The sequence below is a fragment of the Cinclus cinclus genome, chromosome 3 (assembly GCF_963662255.1).
Source record: "Cinclus cinclus chromosome 3, bCinCin1.1, whole genome shotgun sequence".
NCBI classification, from domain to species: Eukaryota; Metazoa; Chordata; class Aves; order Passeriformes; family Cinclidae; genus Cinclus; species Cinclus cinclus.
In genome coordinates this window covers 95,186,190-95,209,262 of record NC_085048.1, presented here as the reverse complement: position 1 = coordinate 95,209,262, position 23,073 = coordinate 95,186,190, and the positions used below count along the sequence as shown (strand labels likewise).

General features: G+C 38.7%; 1 protein-coding gene across 5 annotated transcripts in view; it reads right to left on the bottom strand.

The window, feature by feature from the left end:
- Positions 1–5,011: 5,011 nt before the first annotated feature.
- The window catches only part of CNIH3 (cornichon family AMPA receptor auxiliary protein 3), a 53,846-nt gene continuing 35,784 nt past the window's right edge, over positions 5,012–23,073 (bottom strand). For 4 of the 5 annotated variants that reach the window (XM_062490469.1, XM_062490465.1, XM_062490466.1 and 1 more), the window contains 3 exons: positions 9,989–10,101; positions 7,393–7,536; positions 5,012–5,798 (listed from right to left, as the gene is read on the bottom strand). In XM_062490469.1, coding sequence (XP_062346453.1) covers positions 5,771–5,798; positions 7,393–7,536; positions 9,989–10,101 — 285 coding nt within the window. In that variant the 3' untranslated portion in view covers positions 5,012–5,770. Of the gene's footprint in view, positions 5,799–7,392; positions 7,537–9,872; positions 10,102–23,073 lie in introns of those variants that run through there. The other variant, XM_062490467.1, reaches the window with a different exon arrangement.

Here is a 23,073-nt window from a genome sequence, read left to right as displayed (position 1 = left end):
TTTACTATTAAGTGCTTGGTACTTTATATTACTATAAAACTAATATAACAATATAAGTAATAAAAGTAATAGCTCACAGGTGAGAGGTATTCCATAAGACTGGATGAATTCTGTGTTATTTAAGATGTTTCCATAAATCTTGGGGTGGTCTGTAAAAGCTGTTCTTCCCAGTCAGTGTTTCCCACTGTTGATCAGTGGCTGCAAATCTGTTTAAAAAGACTGAAACTGGAAAAACAGTGGGACAGGCAGATTTCTTAAGGTCTGTTAGAAGACTGGTGACATTAGGGATAATTAATGGGAAAAAAAGGAGCAACATCTCTTTGAGATTGAGACTAAACAGGATATTTTGGCTTTTAATGCTTTATTCCATTGCTATAAGACATAACTCAAATATGGGGTCTCATAATTTGAAAAAAAAAAAACACTTTACATTCCTCAGTGTTTTACTGAGAGCTTGACTATGCAGAAAGTAATTGAGTTGGGCCACAGAAGAGTATTTTCTCTTACATGAGAAGTTGGCCAGCAAGTAGAGGTAGTAAAATAACTACTTCAAGTGTGCAGGTACTAAAAAGTACTTCTAGACCTGTGGTTTATTAAATTGCATTGTCTGCAGCAAAGAACTTCATTCTTTGGTTAAGGTGTACCACCAAAACACGTCAAAATTTTGTTACAGCACATTCACATGTTTTCTGGGAGAAAAGAGAGGGAATATGGTATTTCATGGGAAAATTCTCCCTCATTCCCACCTACAACTGTGTTTCTGAGCAGAACAAAAATAAATCAGAACAATGTGTTCATGAGCAATGGATAATCAAAAAACCCACCAGAGCAGGAATCCAGACTGAGATCACCAACGTAAAGTTCAGTGCAGCATGGATGGCAGCCCAGTATTTGTTGCTTCCCGAAGAATAAAAAACCCAGTTCTTGGTTTATTTTGACCTTTTCATCTCCTGTTCTATTTGTACCAATCCAAGCTTTATCTAACATCCAAAACATTTTTGATGAACTAAACTTGCCGCTTTTGTTTGGGTTTTTTTTTTTCTATTTTTAATTTTCCACCAACCTCTTGGTAGAAATTGTGCATCATTACATGGGGCTCACATGAAACAAAAGGTATGATTTCCATCAACTTCCATGTAGCCAGATTTTTACCAAGTTGGTATAACTTTCTGTGGTAGTTTGATACGAGCATTGAAATGCTACCCTTATCTCTTAAAAATGCAGGTTCCCTTCCCATTAACATAATTGAGTTAAATGGATGTGGTATCAAGATCTAAAGGATGAAATCCCTACCAACAGAAGCCTAGAGGCTTTCCAGTGTGAACCTGTTCCACATGCAGGGGGAATGGGCATTCAGTAGAAACATTTTGTTTGTTTCCTATTGGAAACAACAAATAACATCCAGCAAATTCAAGGATTTTGGATCATGCGCTGTGATTTTTATTTTTTTTTTTTTGTCAAAAATGTATGTGTGGAGATGGAATGGAGAAAGGAAAAGCAATAGATTGCTAATATCCTTGTTAATAATGTAGGATTACTCATGACCCCAACAGCAGTGCCAGATCATAACAACCTCAGAGCAGTTTCTGTAAGGTGTAGGTTGAAGAACTTTTTCTTTCTCTTTCAGGGGCTTAATGCAAAAGGAATAGTATGGCTCAAGGAAGCAGATGGAAAAACACTTCTGACAGCTTAAGTACAGTTAATTATTTGTAGGCGAAGCATTCTGCTATCAGCAATGATTTGCTGTACTTGAAACTGAAACAGTCAGAGCAGCAACAATTTTATTCAGCATCACTGCAATTACCTGACTATAAATAGGAGACCCTGCCTTTCATCCCTTCCAGGAACAAGCAGCTAAAGGTCAGCACACTGTGTAGATGCCTCTTTGGTAAGCAGCTCATGCTCTTCTCATCCTCTCCCATTTTTTTCCACCTCTTACCTTTTTCCTTTAAGTAGATTCAACAGTTACAGAAAAAAAAATAAAAATAATGAAAAAAGCACGTGTATAGGAAGAGTTCGCAAGGTAAGCATCAACTCTTTCACTTCACAGAAGGGGCAGTTGAGGAAAATGAATATTTATTTAAGAATGTGCTCATTTCACACCTGCTTCTGAAGGAGCAAAGGGTGATGATGTGTTTTCTTATGCCTTCTGGGATTTATCTGTACCATCAGATGTGTGAGAGAAGAGAACTCTGCTCTTAAATGACATTCACCCTTCCAGGAAAAGAGACAGGTAGAGAGAAGGAAATTGCAGAGGAAATCTCCTGTCTCCACTAACCAACAAGGAGGAACTGGAGACAAAAAGAATAGCATAGATTATTTCTACCTCAAAAGTGTAACATGAGGAGGACACTTCCTTGTGGCCAAAGATCACAGTATTCTTTTCTGTTCTTTGGCAACAACTACACAGTTTACTTCCCTTGCTTTGGTTAATGCAGAATCTCCTGAGCTGGAAGGGACCCACAAGGATCATCGAGTCCAACTCCTGGCCCTGCAGTCTAAATTCAATGAAAGGGAAAGTATCCTAATTGTAATCAGTTTTTCCATCAGCTTTAAGATTTATTTCGAAGAGAAACAAAATGCTATTCAGAGCTATAGCAGGTATCATTGGACAGAACTGAGACTGTTAGCTTTCATTGTCCATTCACAGCAAAGGACTAATTAGAGCAAGATACTCTACAGAATACTCTGAACAGCTGTGATTATCCATTCCTAAGAAAGATTAATTTGACTGGAAAGACAACAGAGAAATGCTCTAAAGAAGATATGGAGAATAGGGTTTTTTATGGGAGGACATGAGACAGCTCACTTTTAACAGAATGGAGGGCGAACTCCTTTCTCTATATATTGAAACCTTAAGTGGTGTAAGAGAAAGTGTACTTGGGCTAATGTTGGCTTAAAAGCAAGCTGAATAAATTATCTAAGAATAAATTTACTCTGGAAATGCAAAAAAAAAAAAAAATTTCTAGTACCAGAGCAGTGAAACCCTGGAAACACTTGCTCAAAGCATCAGTAGGATCAAATGAAGTATTCTGCTTTCCAGTGGAGTCTGGGAAGTGTATTGATAAAGTTGCCTAAAATAGAGAACTTCTTTCAAATGACCAAGCATATCCACTCCAGTCCTTGAAGTCCCCTGAGGCTGCATTCAGAAGACCCACATGCACAATTGCTTTTTGTGCAAAGTCAAGAATTACAGGCCAGTGCCAGTTACAAAAAACCCACAGAGCTTCTACTCAGCCCTGCAGGCAAACAATTGACCTGCTATCAGTCCAGCTCACCCCTTAACCTTAGCATTTGAAAACTGTGTGTTTTCAGGCAAGAAGTGATCATACTTTCACCCATCCAACCTCACAAAATTCCAAGCCTTTCAATGAAACAGACTTTAAAGCATGTATTTTGAATATAGGGAACCTGAATTAATTTCTTTTCATCTCCTATGAAATCGTGGAAGATGCATGGAAAGATTCAGTCACCTGCACAGAGATGTAAGTTTTATGAGGTAGCAAGACATCTAGAAGTCATTCACTGTGATTTGTTCCTGTGAATCTAGCTCCTACACTGTTGTAGGACTAGATGCTTTAGTTAGGATGGAGAGAAGAAATTCAGTTACAATCATCAGCTTTTCATGGGTTGTGCATTAATTATTCCACTGTAGCAGAGCTTTATCAGTTAGGTCTGTAATGATCCAGTGAAGTTTCTTAGCTCAGGCTCGCTCCAAGAGAACACATCTGCATTGCCTGCAGGGTCACTGTGACTTCAAGAGCACTTCAGCCACCTCTGTAGTGTGTGCAATCAAAACCTATGAACGGTCAGAGTCCAAATCAGCTTCCCCACATCTGATTTGGCAGCCTTGGATGCTTCTAGAACTGGGTATACCACACTGTATGAAGATTAAATGTATCAATAAAAACTACCGAAAATTAATGAATGAAACTATTGTAAATTAAAGAATGCCAACCCTTAGGACAACTTCATATAAATGTTGTTAGAATGATCCAGTATTAGGCTTGCACAGGCCAGCTAGCTCCATTCCAAGCAATGCCCAGGCAGGATTTGGGAGCTCAGGCATGGTCCAGGAGCAGTGTTAACATGCAGCCACCATACTTGGCGGTTAACAGGATTTAATTTTGTTAACGTAGCCAGACCAAAGCACAGTGAGTCCTGGCACTGCAGGCACACAGTAACTCCAGCTCCATATGGAACACATAAGGGATGGGATGACCCAGCAGCCATTGTGAGACTGCATCTCTCCTGTTGAAGTGCTGTGCCCAGCCTAACAACACCTCAGAGCCTGGTCTGGGGTCAGTCTGTGGCTCTCACTCGTGCTAACAGGACCAGCTGTGAACAAGGCAGGGGACAGATGGGTCTCTCCACACTGTTCTCTGCCAGTCTCTGGTAGAAACCCACCTTATTAGCTCATTCCCAATGCAAGAGCCAAGCAGTGCCTGTGAAAGCTCTGGTGTTAGTCTCGAGTTGATAGCCTTGCTACTACCCACAGCACCAGTGACTTTGGGGGAATGAGTCTGGGTTCACCTGGATCAGCACTGAAATATATTTATTTCAGAAGCAGCAGTTCTGGACACTTGATTCTTTTGCCCTGTCAAACAGATTAACCTGAAATGTAAACAGATTGTGAGTATTTATGTAGATGTGTATTTGTATATACATATACATGTATAAAGATATGCAGCCCATATAAATGAATTTGAATGAGAATTCTATGTCAAAATTTTAAAATCTTTAAGTTGTAAAAAACTGAACATCTTTCAAGAGGAACCTCATACAAGACAAAGACATTTTGTGTATTTGTTCCAGCTTAAATTTTACAGCAGAAGTAAAACTGCAAAGCAGAATTACAGACCACAATTATCTGGTCCAGTATTCGCTATCCAGCACGTGATTAATATAATAGCTACGCTAAAATCCTCTTTTAAATATATGCAAGCTTTTTCCTGGTTTGGGTTTTTTTTTTCAGTCAGAGGAAAACTATTCTGGTAAGTGCTTGGCCTGATTAGGTTAAACCAAATGTATTTCTACATCTCACTGTATGGCGATATTTGGTGCATCACAAATGAAGTACAGAAATATACTGGATGTTCACCTGCAGGAAGAGTATATAGTTAGAATACAGAGCACTGAAACTGAAAATTCTTTTGTTATTGTTGTTTTGGTTGGATTAAAAAAACACCCCAACAAACCAAAACCACTGAAGCAGTTTCATGAGATTTGACATCCCTGTTTGACTAGTGTCATGAGAATAGCCCTGCAGGACAGTCACACATCTTATCTGAAGTCCTCATCAGTGCTCATTTGCAGAATGTGTTGTACAGCTCTTCTTTCAGTGTAAGATCATCTTGTCCTGTGTTTCCTCAGTCCAGAATAGTCCTTAAGAAAAAAAATGTTGCTTCCTGGAAGACAGCAGGGACTATAGGGATTACAGTTTTAATGAATCCACTAAACCAAGCAGCGTTATCCCTTGAGAGGTGAATAGTTGTATAATTTGGCCCATGTTTTTGCAATTATTTTTGTTTGCTTGGGTTTTGAAAATCATTTGCTGCAATACATTGAGAAACAGGAGACAAACGCAATTAACTCAGTCATTCTCCCATGGTATTCTTCTTCTCTTTGCTGGATCTCTCTTTCATGTACCGTATTTACTGCTTGGGTTCAAAGTTTTCCTCTTTACTTTTTTTAATCATGCATCCCTTGGTTCACTCGTCCTTGCACCTCCAGCCTTTGTTGTTTTCAGTCTTTAGCGATGATCTTTCAGTTAAGAGCTCACCAGAGTGTAGATCATGCTGAATGTAAAAGAAAGACATAATATGAAAGTATCCCTTTGAAGCATGCAGAGCACTTTGATTTTTATAACCCTTTGCTGCCTGTATGGCCTGTGCTTTCCTTTGCATTCTTTCCATCTCTCTAAAGCATCTTAATTATGGTGTATTCAAGATGGGTATCAAAAGGCTCTCAAGAAATAACAAATTCATTACTGACATCCTACTGCACCACAAGCTGTGTTTGAGATTTTTAAAGCTCAGTCTGATGTCTGGATTTGAACAGAAAAAAAACAAAACCATTTTACTTTAGTGTGTTTGATCTTTAAAACTTCAACCAGCAACTCTCGGCAGGGCAGGCAAGGTTTTTTCCATGAAATTGCATTGTTTTAATTCCTTTACAAAAAACTCTGCGCACTAGAAGAAACATAAAATGTAGCCACCAGCTGGACTGAATGCATACATATTAAATGCAACTCTGAAAAGTGGAGAAAACAGAGTATATTGCCACAGCTCCATTTTGCTGCAATTCTAATTCTGCCAATACCCAGGAAAGCATTGAAAAAGCATCTGTAATTTATACTATTTTATCTAGCACCAGGCAGTGGATTTTGGATAGTGGCCATGTTTCAGAATGAAGAGCTCAGAGGAAGCTGCACAGCAGTAAAGTCTCAGGAGAAATGCTACACCACACTACAGACCTGACTTTGATCCCAGCACAAAAATGTGCGGTTAAAAAATGCTTTTCTCCACAAACCTCAATAGCATTTAAAAGGAATATTGAGAAACAACAACATGGCAGCAGTGACTCCTCAAGATGTGGGGAACAGCGGAACAGGTAAGATACTAGTAATCAGAGGAGAAAAACACACTTTTCTTCCACCAGCACACAAAACTGCCTTGCAGAGGGATGACTACATGTAAGACTGGCTTGAAGAGGCAACTCTATGCAAATACATCATGGAGGAAAAAGTAGAAGAAAGACAGCTAAAGCATCACTTCCATTTAAAGGATGTTAAAGTTTGTTGTTCATTGTTTTTTATGGTGTGATTACAGGGGGGACTAAAAGCATTAGGATCCTGGCAAGGCCTTACCTTAAATGATCCTGACATATTTTTGCACTGGACATTTGTGCCTGGCTTTCCCCTGCTATGAAAGGGAGCCTGTAGGAATGACTACAGGCATGGTGCATCCCATGTTCCCACCCCACACCTACCCACCCATTTATTTACCATCTTGGTTATTACTACACCAGAGGTGTAGTATTTTTTCCTTATGATTCTCTTGAATCGTAAGGAATTACAGTTTTTTATTTGATGTAATGTCATTAGCCTAACTGCTATTTCACCCATCCTAAGAGACCAATACAGAGAAGCAAAAGTTATTTCCTTTGGTTGGTGCTGGGGCCTGGCTCAGGCCTTAGGTAAACACTAAATATTCTGTACTGAAGTGCCAGCAGTCAGTGGGAGTGCTCCCCTGAATCAACATCAACAACAGAAGAAGCAACATTTTATGAGACTAAGGAAATTGTCCAACTGGTTCCAATCATTCCTAAATGCAATTTGACAAGTGAAATGAAAAGCAGCTACTATTCTCTTAGTGAAATGGCCAGACTTACCAGTAGAGATAGTAGAAGAAGGAAAGGAGGTAGAAGGCCAGCTTACACCAGGCCTCTTTTTGGCAGTAACTCAAGGTATCTGCATTCATGACTGCAGGTGGATCATATGCCAGCTCTGAGCTATCTGCTGGGCAACGAAAATACCTGAAAGAGCAGGAGAAGACACCTGGAATGACATAATCTGTATTAAGTATGTGCAGATACACACCTGACTACCACCTTCCATGATATAGGAGGAATTCCCCTTTCTTTCTCAAGCCTCTTTTTCCAGACATTGTAAAAATCAGGATGCTAGTCTAAGCACTTCTTCCTTACAGAACCAAGCAATTAATGAATGTGGATTTTCTGTTTTCTATTAATTATTCACCTCAAAACATCTCCCCTTCCTACAGAGTCATTTGTGGCTTATCCACTAATAACTTGCATGTTCTGAGTGACAATATATGGTGGTTTGTGATCACAGACTGGAGGAAGGATTACTGGGCTTTTACTGCACCTACTCAACTGATTTCAGACATGATGAAAGGTGACAGTCCCGACCAACTGGTAGCTAAGTTCCTCCAACTCTGAAAAGGAAAAATGCCAATATGTAGTAAGGTAAGAAGTGGCTGACTAATTTTTTCTACAAGTGACACTGCTCAAGAATTTATCATCCCAATAATTTTCTTCAGAAAATAATTTTCATCTTACATAGGAGAAATTTCTAATTATTCTCAGCAAATGACTGAATGTTTAAGAAAATCATGACAAAAGAACTTCTTTGGCAAAGGAGCTCTTGTCTCAGTTAGTTTGCAGTAAAAAGCAAAAGAAAAAAAAAAGAAATCCTCAACGAAGTTAATAAACACTCTAAGATCACCACAAATCAGAGGAAATATTATTTCTGCTGCTTTGACAAAGTAAGCAGAAGATTGCTCATTGCTTACAGATGGATAGACAGATCTATAGGAAGATATAAAAACACCAAGCAAGTGACCAGCAGCAAACTTTGAAAGGAGATATTCTCAAAATTACTCTGCCTTTCTCCCTTCCAGCGTTAGTCACAGCCACTTACAATCTCTAATAAGATCTCAAGTTTTTACGGAGAACCACAGGTGAAATCTTGCTTAGTTATCTTGGATGCAGACATTACACAGTGTCTTCCCATGGTTCTGTGCAGAACTTTACACAATGAACTCAAAACTGCATGTGGTTAAAACACAGGAGTAATTATGGAGTACTTATAGCTAAGCATATGAAGAACCATAGAAAAAAATTAATCAAAAGTTGTCTCCAAAGGTTGATATCATTACTTAGAATCTGACCATTTTCCTCTTGGATATATTTGTTTTTAGAAATTTTGAAATGGGTCTCATTGTCACACTAAGGGTTATTAACCCTTAGCAAAAGAGCGGCATAAAGCATTATCATTTTTATTGCAGCAGAACAGTAGGGAGAAAAGCACTTGTAGCTTCATTTCATTTAGCTTCCTGAAAACTATACTGGCATTCTAATTTCTGAATAATACACTTTATCATACGACTCTATGTTACTACCAAGCTTTTGCAGAAAAAATGTGTAAGAAAGCTACTGCTTTTTAGTTCCTGGTTGAGATGATGATTTTGACTTCTTTACAGAATTATTCTTCTGCTACCATATGTACCTTTGTAACACAAAGAGACCCTGACAGACAAAAATCATCTGTGCTTTTACAAACATTGTGAAAATGCAAAACTAGGGAAGTCTCCAGACTGACAGCCACTGATGTCTCTTGGTTATTTTCAGAAGCAACAGAAGGCTGATCCTCCACTAGAATGCAGAGGAAGATGCAGCAGCAGCAGCTGCACTGCCTGCCTGGGAAACAACAGCAGATCTTACGTGATCAATTCTGGAAGCCCCTCAATGAATATAAACACAGTTCAGTGATCCAGAGTGGGAACACATCCACTTCTTCATATGGGCAGTGTGCAGAAACAGTTCTTCACCTACTCCAATCCCTATTCCATGAGTCTCTGAAAGAGAATTCCCTCACAGAACAGAAACTCCCTACTGTAGTACTGTAAAGAAACAAGTTCCTTTACACTGCAAAAAAAAAAAAAAAAAAAAAAAAAAAAAAAAAAGCCAGCAAAATGCTGCCAAAGAAGTTGAGACACAAAAACCCGTCAACCTTCCCAGTCTCTATTTCACAACAACACTGGAAACATTTACTTGTTAGAACTGAATGAAGAGGTCCAAGCTCTTTCAGATATGAACTGTCTTACAATTCCCCATCTGAAATATTTAGACCCCCACCAAGTTCCACATTCAGATTCCAGCCTAATTCACTTCCATGTTTTCACTTATTTGCAGTGAGTGCATCCTGACACCCTTCAGAACGTTCATCCAAGGAACTGAAAGCCACAGTTGTATTATCACATGTTTTCCTTAGCCATCCTAAATAATGAAAAAAAAATCATTTTTCTCTGGAAATGTAAGTTTCAACTACTTATAGGCAAGAGCCTGGAGGCATCTACTCTCATCTACACTCCTGTCACTGTCCTTCATTCTTCACACAGTCTGCATGAGTGCTGATCTGGCAAGCAAGGCTAACAAGCAGTCAGCATATAAAAGAAGGGCTTACCTCCATAAGTGGTAAAAAAGCAAAGGAACATTTAACCCCAGTGTGAGCCACTCCTGAGCACATAAAAACATTATGCAGAAAAGACTGTGGATGGAGTACTCCGGCAGCACCAGCTAAAAGGAAAGGAACAGAAATAACAGAAGTCAGTAAAAGAAACACCTCTTTGATTTTAGTCACCTAGGTAGTTTTTCAGAGAACAAATCAATTCTGTAAGTCATGCAAGTCTCCTGTGTGTCTGTCCCTAGACACACCTCAGCTGGCAGAGCAAGAAGCACAAGACCCAGGGCCAGGTTTGTTAAGGCTCTACCCAAGTTTGTACTCCAAGGGCTTGTTGAGAGACATGGGACAAATCACAAACTGTCTTATCTGGTGTTCCAGATTTATGTCTACAAAACACACATTATATTAATGCCTCCCTCACAAAAACATTTTGAGAGTAAATGAATGCCAGTAGAAGAGCTTTCAAAGAGTGAAGTTTTATTACTGGAGCATTCAGAAAGGAAACAAAGCTATTCCTGAAGATTTGCTTCTGTACTGGAGGAGTGGCTTTGGAAAAACAAAGCACTGTTTCTACCATTTTGGTATGTTATATGCACCATAAAGAGATCAAGTCCATTACCAAGTCAGTCTTGCAAGCACAAACCCACTAAGACAGGAAACTGACTTCCTAAGAAAATCCATGGCTCCCTACACTACTTGTTTCAGAACCATGACGATTCTTTCTATTAAAAGAGAAAATGAGTGGGCAGCTGGCAGAAGCAGAAATGTATGTGCTGTTGATTCAGAGCAGTTATTTCAAAAGGCACTTTGCTTTCTTCACTGCTTTCCCATTTCTTAGCTGTCTTTCTTCTCTTGTTTTCTTCCCATGTCTTTTCTCAGAAATCCCTGCTTTGTTTCTTCAAGTCATAGAAAAGACTAATTTCCAGCAGTACATATTTCTCAAAGCTAGACAAACTCATACACAACTAATATGCATCCACTGCTTCATCTTGGAGATACATCAACCAAAACTGAATCACAAAAGGCATTTGGGGGCTTTTTTTTGTTAATGACAATTCATTATCATCTATCCGATAATTAAAGTGAGCCCTATTTTTTTAAAACAAGGTAAAATTTACTATACAGCTTCTCGAAATACCTACTCCCATACAGCTATGCTGCAAGGAATTCCATCATCTTGGTTCTAGGAGTCTTTCCACCTCACATGGAACATACTGTTTTAATTCATTTCACTTCAGTACATGAAAAAGTTAACAGATTTGGGGATCTCTGTGACAGTGCGTTCAACTTAAACATTCTCAAGGGTTTATCTTATGTGGATGACAAACCATAATACAATTATATAGTTCAGATTCCAGATGGTACTTATTTATCACTGCTGGATTTTTTTTTTTCAGTTTTAGAATGTGATTTACAATATTACTATAACCTTTTCTCAGAAAATGATTCATCTTCATAACAAATTGTAGACAAGAAAGGTCTTCATAATGTATGTCTGCCCACTAAACGTCACAACACTTAAAAGCATATTACATTCATTTTCACATATTTGATTTCTGATTCCAACACAATACACAAACTTAGTGAGACTGCAGCCCTGGTGCCTGATCAGTGGGCTGGCTGGTAATAACAGGGAAGGAAACCCACAGTGAATATTTATGCAGAGCTTGAAAAACAACACAAAAATGTGCAGTGAAACTAGAAAGGAAACAAAGAAAGCAGAGGACTCTCAGAAGCAGGTTCACTTTCCAGTCACAATTTCTGGTGTAAATTAAATCTATCTCCACTTTTGGTAGAACAGTAAATGGGTAATTTATGTCTCTTCACCCTTTTTGTGGAGTGGCATTTTCCTGTAGACATAAATAAAGAAAGGAGCATTGCCAATCACTGTTTCTGGATGGAATTCATGCAAAGAAGCAAACAAAGCCCAGCCTGCAAAGCCAGTTACATTCAGCTGATGCACTTCATTGACCAAATCTAAAAGGAGGTGAGAGACTTTGAAGCATAAAGTATAGAAAGGCACTTACTAACAGCAAGGCTTATGAGGTCAAGGAAATAGCTAAAATAAAACACTGCCTCAGTTCTTGGCTGTAAGAATCATCCTGCAATTTGACACTGTATCCTCTGAAAACAATGGAAACTTGAAATCAACTTCAGCAGACATGGGATTCAGCTCCTGGAGAGAAGAAAACTGGCTGAGAAACAAACAGCACTCAATCCTTATTGTTCCTGCTGAGGTACTCAACTGAGGAGCAACTTCAGTGATACAGATAACTGCAATAGGAATTAAAACAACGTCTTTAATTCATTCCTGTGAGAGTATAGGAAGCTGTCAGATGGTAAACATGTTAGGATATAAATAGTACACTGCTATTTTGAACCAGGAACATCCTGATTCAAATAACGACCTCTGCTTTTCTGACACAGCTCAAGATAAAGCTTGTGATGATTATGAAACATGGAGAAGGAGAAACTGGCATAGCAGCACAATTCTTAAGGGACGCAACTTGGTGACTTTGAGTCCCAAACTCAAATGGCACTACAAATTTACCACCAGAAATTCGGCAGGCTCGTATGGAAAACCACAGGAAAGCCTGAAAAGGAAGTCAGCTTCTAGACAAAAAAACCTGATGCTAAATCAAAAATGCCTTTTGCTGCAACATAAGCAAGGGAAAAAGAAACCACTGTAACTTTCTTAGTTTTGCTCTGATATAACTGTGTAGTTAATTAAATGTCCACATCAGTAAACCCTTATTCACAATTCATCATTTACTTTTAAAATGTAAAACTTTAGGTGGGTGTCATACTCATTACTGTCTCACCACAAGAATTCATTCTGATACAAAGTAGTACACATGCACTGCACACGTAGATTGATCCTTCTCTAATTCCAAAGAAAATAAGCCAGTCTTTGCTATGGATAGACATCTAGGTCTGGCTGAACTAAAGAGCAGGAAAACAAGCACTGAATTTAAGCACCTATCTGCAGTTTCTTTCCATTTATAAGAATATGAAGACCTCTTCAGAGAAGCTCAGTTGTAAATAATGTTGTTTCCTATTTCCTAAATTTGTTCTGTTGTTCTTATACAAAAGACAAATCTGTCTTTTTCTGTCTGTATCTTTCCTCCTTATTCTGTTTATTACATATGGATTCCTCCTTCTCAAATATAATTTTGATTTTACAGGACACTGTATCATTTCTACATGGAATGACTCTTACAGTTTCTCTCAGCAGGGAACAGGGCCCATAAAATACCTCACAGAAAACAGAACTGGGAAAATATTATAGCAGGAATAATTATATCCCTTCATCAGTGCTATTAAATCTCACAGTTAGAAAATCAATTGCAACAAGTGAATCAGTTTTTCTACTCTTAAGCCACTGGAATGTCAAGATGCTTCTTTCCAGTGCTTTGCTTAGACCAGTGCTTCTGGGTGCTACACAATAATAATAATTCTCGGAGAATTGCTGTTCCTTCCCCCAAAACACTCAAGAGTCTACATCAGTCTCCATCTGTGCATGTCAACCTCCACAGTGCAACTGCAGATTTTACACTGTACCCAGAAACTGCCAGCCATTACACACTCTACGCTACCAGAGCTTCTGAGAGTCTTCATTACACTGCTAGAGGCTGAAACAACTACCCTTCTTAATGTCTGCCTTCTCCTCCTGCAGATGGGCAGGAAAATCCTGGAGGGAAGTGGGGGTTGAATCTCCTTCATGTAACGTGAAGAACTCTGGTGATTACCCCAGAGGAAACAAGTTATTCACCTTAAAAACACACAAAGCCCTTTCCATCCACCTGAAAGCAACAAAAGAACTGGAAGCATCACGCATGTGTGGAATCACTCCCAGGTTCCAGATTAGGTCTGATCTAAGTGCACGCTGCTTTATTGCAGTGGTTATTGCTACTGCATCTGCTTTCGCTAGAGGATGACTGCAGCTTGTCACTACAGTGCTCATTTGCTGCTTTTTCCACCACATCCCTCAAAAAAGCTGACAGAAACGGTCCTCCTCAGTAGCAGGGAATGAGGGGGTTGAGGTGTACCCAAGGTTTTCAGGACACAGGAGTTATTTCAAAAACACTTTAAAGTCCATCCCTACAGAGCCTGCCAGAACTACCCTGGGTTACTGGGGAGTGTCAGCTGAGTTAAAGACATTGTGAGATCAAAGGGAGATTATTTAATTACTCCAAAATTCCCTCAACTGAACAGCACAGACCAGAAAGATCAGAAGTGTGGTACAAGAAAGTGAAAAAAAGGAAAGCAAAACCACACAATAAACAGTAGTAGCATGTGCCTTAGCCCAGACTGTGTGTGTATGCGGAATCTACATACTCTGAAACAAATAATCTGTTTTCTCCTGCTGGTGCACAAACCAAAGAAGGGTCAACTGTGTGTAATTTAAGTACACAGACTACATATCTTAATAATTCCAACAGTTGTTAACTTACTGATCAAACACATGAAACACTAAATTTACTCTTGAAATCCAGTAAGTCTTTTCACTTTTCTAGTGTATCTTTCTAATCTACTTTAAATTATTTTGGTCACTTGACTTCCAAAACCTCTTCTGAAAGGCTGCCCTAGAGCCCAATACAATGCTGTCACAATAAATATACTAAGGTTTTCTGTCCAAATATTCAGGTCAAATTTATTTCAATTCTCCTGTTAAAATCCACACTTGCTTGTGTCTCTACAGACTGCTACTTGCTAATTCAGAAGCATCAAATTGTTATAACACAAACATGTAACAAAACAATTTTAAGTAATTCAAAACCATGTTATGCAAACTTCAAGGTATATAGCAGTTTGGTAGGTAGTTTTGTGCAGTTCAAAAGAAACTGCCTGGGAAATGGATTCCAGATCATCAAAAGGACAACGTGCAGTTGAACCTACTAAGTTCATACATACAGCTTTACATTTTACCTGGGGGAGAGCAGCAGTACACACATGCAAGACTTAATGCCACAAACCAAATGCAGGACACAATTTTTAAAAACAAGGGATATAACATCTGTGTTTTCACCCCTTCACCCACTGCTCGGGATCTACAATGAAATCAGCAAAAAGCTTTGTGAAGGTAATTTAATTATTCTAAAGAGCCACTGGAATTTCTTTAAATACTTCTTTTAAGTGAATGTGAATGTAAATCACTCCACAGCACAAATACAAGATAATTAAATGAATAACAAAAAGAGCCTAATTACTATTCTCACTCCATATCCATCTGTGACACAGTAGCAGATCTAATATAAAATATAGGATTTCTGGACGCTCTTTCCATCTCAGCTACTAAACACATTTATATTTAGGCCTATCATTTCACTTCTCATTGTCTCTTTCTCTCTTCTGCAACATGGGGATAATTACATTCCATTCTATATATTCCACTGGAGCTAGTTTATGACTAGAATATTTAAGCTTTTTCTTAAGATCAGTAATAACTTCAACAGGAGTGACAGACGAGAATCAGGTCTTTACAGGACACTCATCAGGAGTATCTATAAATACTTTGGTATTGCAGAGCCCATGGGAGGTCATAGGAGTCAACAGGTAAAAAGGTTATGAAACAGGCTTTAAAAAAAGACTGAAAGGTCTGCAGGGCACCGGCACAATTCAAGAATTGCCCCATCCTTGGAAGGCACTTCATTAGGGCAGATGTGCTGTGATCTTACAAGTGTATCTCCTCTGCAAACTGTTCTTTTCCACTCAGCAGGGTTCAGGAGACATCTTTATGACCTTCCTTTTCCTAACGCTAATTCTGAACCAGTAACAGAAGCTGGGTTAGCAACCCTGGAGTGCCAACTCCTCTAATTTCCACAGCACTGGCAGAAAACAGGGTAATAAACCCCTTCTTGCCCTGCTTCATTTTGGTATTTCAGGCACAACCAGCCAGGGCACCCCACAGCTGAGCTGTTCCAAGAGCTCCTGCTGCCTCTGTCTGCTCACCCCAAACTGGGGAGAAGGGCAATTAGCGCAGCAGCTGTTCATTAGGAGCTACAAAACCAGCCCCCAGTTCACAGGCAGGGCTATGAATGCAGAAACCTTAGGGATGATCAAAATGCAGTTCAGCCATCTGCACGGCTCAGGAAGGGCCCTCAGGCCTTCTCCTGGGGGCCTGCCCAAGACTGACATTTCCATAAATGCTGCAAATCAAGTGTTCACTACTGGGCTGTTTCCGTATCTTTATACACTGGCAGTCTGAGGAATCAGATTTGGTGCAGTGCAGATGTGGCAAAGACATTTCCTTCCCTGGCACTACAACAGCTTTATAGAAAACATCAGCAATGAGATGCAAGGTAGGACATTTAACTCACAGCAGAAAAAAATTGCATCCATAAACAGACACGGTGTAAAATCATTGTGCTCTACATTAAGGAATTATATTGCTTTTTGTAATTGCATGGTAGCTTTATAGGGTGTGATCCCAACTTAAACGCACGCTGAACATTCTGTCAAACATAACAGTGACCTTTGGTTTAACTTCCTTAGTTTTATTAAAATGCAAGTACTTACTTTATTGCATACTGAATTAGGCAAATATAGGCCATTAGCAAGTAAAATTCTGTCAATATTTCAACACAGCTCTGAGGATGCATGAATCGCATCATCCCAAGAGGCTGGGAAGTACACTGCTCTCAGGAACACAGTACAGGCAACATTACTCATCTACATTTTTCCTGATGCATCTTCAGCGTATTCTGCTGTTACTTGTGTGATTCTCCCACTGCAAGGACTTATGTTTACAAATCCTCCAGGACAGGACTGGGAGAAGCTGAATTACAGAGCAAGAGGTCATCAGTTACAGAGTGACACTTTGTTTGGCACTTTGATTATTGACTAAACACTCAGAGACGAGATGAGCAGCAAAATACAGTCAGTTAATCTGAAATAGTTTTATACATAAATATTTTCTTGAGTAATAACACTATGAATATCTCCCTTCAAAGGATATTCCAGTTTTCATCAGGCATCACTCTAGCAAATCCTAGTTCCCCCCTTCAGAGAAGAGGGATAAGGACCAAACTGTGGCTGAGTCACAAGCCTGAACTCTTCACTTTTGCAATAGTTTTCATAACTTCTCCCCTTATGAGCTCCCCCTGCTATGAGCACCTGGCAGACACAGCAGGATCTATCTTCTCATTATCCCATGGTAAGCACACAGACATCCTTAGGCAATTATTGCTAAAAATAACAATTGTTATGTTCTAACTTTTCAAAAGTTTCAGGAACCTGTAAAATTGACTAAAAATAGCGGTGGCACAATTCACTTAATCAGTGAGTGTCAGTAGTGAATGAATTGCCTGCCAGACATACTACACTTCCTCTCAGTTCTTTAGTCCTATTTCAAGTACTTTCTTTCCAGATATGATACTGTACCCAAAGAAAGGACAAAAGGGATTATATTCATTATTTTTACTGCAATAGTAATACATTTTAGTAAATATGAATCCAATCTCTTTAAAATAAAAGAGAAAGTGTGAAGAAGAGATGCACTACCTCTAGTCAAGCAGCATTTATGGGATAATCTGTGTACAAAGTATAAAGACTGCCAGCTTTTTGATCCCAGTTCTATTATTAGCTCTGCAAAACAGCTCCTGTCCCAAGTTCCACTCTTTCTGATGAAATTCAAACTATGTGGGTGCCCAAAAGACTAACTGAACAGGGAATGCCCAATTTTATCCCATTCCACACTTCATAGATAACAAATGTAACAAAGAAGTCGGCAGAAAATAATTAAGAGAGGGAAGGAGAGAAGCTTTTAGATGATCTGTACTGAATTTCCTGTCAGAGTGCAGAATTGAAAAAGGCAGCTGAGTAGCAAAGGTACTGAAGGCCCAGGTTTTGTCTGTACTGGAAATCTATTACAAGATTCAGGGAAAATCATTATGTCCTTCATCCTACTGGCGCAAATAAAACCTCTACCAAGTGTGAATCACTGTGAATATATTAACTCCCTCCTCATTTAGGCAAGCTGCAGAAAACAATTAAACCAACACAGAGCTAGTGAAAGTGTGTCATATTTCAGTGACAAATATTTTACTTCCCTTTCTTGTATCTCCACTTCTCCTGTCATCATTCTTCTTTCTTCCCCTTGTCCAACCTAAGGGTAGCCCCACTATTTACATGAGCAGGAGATTTAGAATTTATCTCCTGCCTCTTTTGACTAGAGATGCTGTGTGAAACTTGTCTAAAAAGAACTCCACCATAAGTAATGATTTTCATAAACTTAAAATTGTATACTAATATATTTTTAGCTGACTTCAAATTTTATCCCTGCAGTGTAAAAATACTCTTTCCTAACATAAAAAATATCTTGTCAGAGCCACACTGAAGACTAGTATAAAGTTGTCATTATCATGCAATAGAAGTTTAGCATTACCTTTCACTTAAGGGTGGAGTACTGAAATACAGACCAGTTTTGGGTTTCTCACACGTGCCCAAAGTCAAATGCATTTTTAAAAGTTTTGGGGTGCTTCAAACCAAGGGGCACTTCAATGAATTTAGTTTTATGAAGCTTGATGCAATCACAGTCCAAATCCTAACTGACAGAATACACACAGCATGGCAATCTTACATCCTCCAAAATTTGCAGGTATAATTAATGCCTCAGAAACAGCAATATCCTTTATTCCAGTGGCTACATGCAAACTCTGGAATTTCTTTTGAGGCAGTTTGGAAGCTAATTTTGCGTGTGTATGTATAGCAAAAGGGTGCAGCTTGTACTCAGTGTGATGCTGACAGTGATCTATCTCATCTTATTGCCTGTGTTTATCAGTATTTCTGTAGAGCAAACATTCCAAACCTCTAAGCATACAATACCAGATAATTTCACTCCCTGCAGTCATCAATGTGACCACAGTAGTTTGAGTCTGACTCCAAACTAGGCTTGATTTGAACAGCTGCTGTAGAGATTCAAGGTCCCGTGCAATTATTGACAGAACAAAACACCAGACCCCTCAAAAACAGCAAACCATTTTTTACCTTCAGTTAAAAATAAAAGATTCAGGTTCTGCCTGCTAACAAGACAACTAAGTAGTTCTCCAAAAACAAGATTTCTCTCATCAAAACAACTGTGCAACCTTTCCTTTCCTGATGTGTACATGTCTCATTAGTGTTAACAAATGTTCTTCATATTTATTACCAAGTGCTTTTTGCAACATTTGGAACAACAAGGCTTTATTTTTACCTGAGACCAAAAGGGCTGCTGTAACACATACACCAAAGCAAACATTATGGAGAAGGAGTAAAAGTCTTGCTGAAAGTCATCTCTGGCTGAAGCACAGCACAACCTTTAAAAGACCAAAGTATCCAACTAAGAGAACAGAATGCAAAATTCAAAAAGTGGCAAAATGTAAGACAACAGAACATCCACCTAAAGACAACAAAAGCAGAGCTGGTCCTCTATTATATTTTCTTCCAGAAAGACAAATGAAACAGCCTAAAGCTACCCTTTTCACTTGATAGTTTTAAAATGTGAAGTTTTCATGTGATAATATTAACTCGGAATATCACTGTAGTCCCAATAACAGATCATATGTTTAAACCTCTAAAAAAAGGATTAATGAACACCTGTTTCAGATTCACCTTGCTTATCATGCAAAGTTAATAGCAAGTTCAGATCTTGACAAAACTATCTAATGTGATCCAATCAAAAGGATTCAACTCTGTTCTGAAATTGCAGTGCAAAGATTGAGGGGGAAAAAAAAAGAAAGCATTTGAGATGATAAAAGTAATCTTTAAAACACATAGGATTTACTTAAATAGTTTTACACACTGCCTGGGTATAACCTTCTGTATTGTACTGAGTCACAGGGAGACACTGAATAGCAACCTTGGTATCTGCAGTATTTTTTCTACACACAGAATTTTATATTCACTCTTTAGAAGAAATCCACACTGCCTCTTGACTGGGGTTTATGCTCCCAGTCACTCTGTGGGAAAGGTCTCCTGACAGTTTTCCTACTGCCCAGAAGATTACTCAAAGCTCAGCAGTTTCATCACACTGATGAGGGGTGAAAAAGAGAGAGATTAGATACATCAAGAAACATGACATGTACTGAGAAGCCAGTAACAATGATGAACTCTTTGGTCTCTAATGAGAGTAGACAAGGTTCATGTGCTCCATCATTCCAACAATCACTATTAACAGGAAAAATGTCACATGCTGCCATTTTTTGTTCCCTTTTGTGATCTTTGTTTGAGCAGCAGTTTATCAGAACTCTGGAAACATCAGCCTCTTTCTCCTGCAAGGCAGAATACCACTGCCATTACTACAGCCCAAAAATGCCTTATGATTAGACTGAAAATTCTGTTTTCCTCTTAGATAACACAAGCACCTAAGCTTCAAAGACTAAATGCCCACCACCAGTTAAGAAGAAACCTGGGATATATTAACCCTGCAGACTTAACCCTCTACGTGTGGCTATGCAGCAACATTATCTTTTTCTGTTAAGTCCAACTTAATGAGGAATTAAAACATTTTTATTGAGGTTGTAAAAACTGTGTAGCACTACCAAGGTAAAACCATTGCTGCTATTCTCATCTTTCACAACAAAGTAATTGTCTTACTGCTGTAGCTTCCACCTGGGAGAATTCTCAGCCCCAGGGAGAAAGTATGATTCCTTCTTACAGTATGGATGGTTGTACACCACTTTCAAAATTCCTTGTGATTATGCATCACATTTGCTAAATTTGCTTATATAACCTCACATTAAGCATTTTAATGAGCCATGCTATAGGCTTACAGAAGTGCTCTGCTAATGACTATCAGCCTGCAGACTGAATAAAATAATGTCACACATCCATAAATCCCTAAATGCCCAATGAAGCAATCAACAGAGAGACCCAAAACCACACTCTTAAAATTCATCACATCTCTCAGTCTTGCCAGTCTTGACTATGGAGCAGAACAACAGAGAGAGTGATCCTCGCAATAACCAGCAAATTTATCAAGAAGTAAAGAATATGATCACTCAGTTGAAATGAGCTACTGGGACACCTGACACTCCTCAAAGGAGAATGGCCACTGTAGCTGCTGCAAGCACTGAATGGTAGGAGCCACTGGAAGGTGAAGGTCTGGGGCCTATCAAGGTCCAAGTAAAAAAATTATTTCATATGGCAATTACTCTAGTGCATGTTGGTCAGTCTCCTTCAGCCAAAATATGGGAAGAAAAAAAAGTCAGCTGGATAAGGGTAAACAAGGAAAGATAGGGCTTTTTAACAAGGTTGATTTCACATAATATTTAGATACAAATAAAGAAGAACCTCCATACTCAAACAATCATGTTCTGCTATTAAGGAAAAGCCTAAAAGCTAACTTGTTCCCTGTTAGCTGATCCAATGAGCTCACTCGTGTTTCACTGAATATATTGTGGGGTTAGAAACTTTGAGAGTTTCTATTCACTGCTGACAAACAGGCATGACACAGACACAGGATCAAGCCTTATCTTCATCGTCAGAATGCTCTGTCCACAGCTGAACCTGTTGTTAGCCCATAACCATTCAAGCTCCTGTTTGCTCATGTCTCTGGATTGCTGTTACTTGCACACATGTGAGTAATTTTAACTTTTTTTACAGAGTACATAAATGTTGAAATGTACCAAATAAAAACTGTATAGACACTCTGTGTCTGGCATTCTGTATTACATTCATTAGGTTTTGCATTTTATTTACACTATCTCAGTCTGAATGGAATGGCTTCTACAATCGCTCTTTGAGCTAATATTAGATTTGGTTATTTACCAAAACCTCTAAATACAGTAAAACATAACTGTCACAGGTATTAGGGCATATACAATGAAATGTAAATTTAAAATAGACACTTATTTTACTTCTGCAAAGTGGTAGAAAGCAGAATTGAACCTTGTAAACACCAGGACTACTGAATACAGAATAAATTTCCACCATTACTACAGCAGATCCAGCTCCCCTGGAAACCACAGTGACAGAGGTACAAGACCAGACCAAGCACTGGCACTGCCCAACCACCTAACTAAAACTTTAAAACTTGCTTCAAAAAGTATTAGGTGAAGAGGTTTTTAGGTTTGTTTTGTTTTGTTTTGAGCACTCCAGCTCCCGATTCACTATCTACTACACTACTACTAGTACTGGAGTGCTGAACTGGCTGAGTTTGGTTACTCAAATACAGCCCCTGCAGGGGTTTTCATCTGCATATTTGTTTGTATTTTTCAAGACAGTTCAAGTTCATCTGGAACATCTTTGAGATTAATGTCACCTTGCCTGCAGTTAGAATTCTTGCTGAATGTACTCTCTTCCCATCATCCCCTCGGGAGTTGTTTAAAAAAAAAAATCCAAAAAAACCCAAACAAAATCAAGAAAAAGGATTGAGCTCTGGTACAGTGTTTTCTTACATTTGCAGTTTTTCGGAATTTTAGGCATAACTTCACTGAAATGCTGCGCTACATTAGAAAAATAAGTAAAAGCCTACCTTTTATCTGCCTCAACTCCTTCCCAGTTAAGTTCCAGTTCTGATGTTCAGAAATCACTCTTACTTCAGCTTAATGAACTTTATAAACAAATATTTGCTGATAATTGGAGAAGGGTTACTTAAATTGTTGAGCAGTGTCTGCCATGAGAGAACTGAAATCTGAAATGTGTTCACTGAGCAAGAAGTTCAATCAACTCTCCTCCTTAGTTAGGATTTATTGAATTAATTCAAAAATTATGACGAATAATCTAATCAAAATTTAATTTAAATTTGCTCCAAGGTAAAGTAATAATATTACAGTGCTTGATTAATGAATTTGACTGTATTTTAATCTAGGAAATTCCTAATTGTCCTTAGTGTTAACTAGGTATTAAAAAATAAGGAATCAATCGTTTAGATAGATTTCTTGAAATACAACTGCAATTGCAATTAAATAATATTGCTGTCATCAGTAATGGAATATATTTTAACAACCTCACCAAAATATTTGACTGTAAAAATCATGGTGGACCTCAGAGGCACATCTTGCCTACGGCACCCCTCGGCAGGGCTGATAAGCCTGAGCTGCTCTATATACTTCTCTGCTCCCACCACCACTAGTTTGTGTCCCCTGGACAGCTCTGCAGTGAGC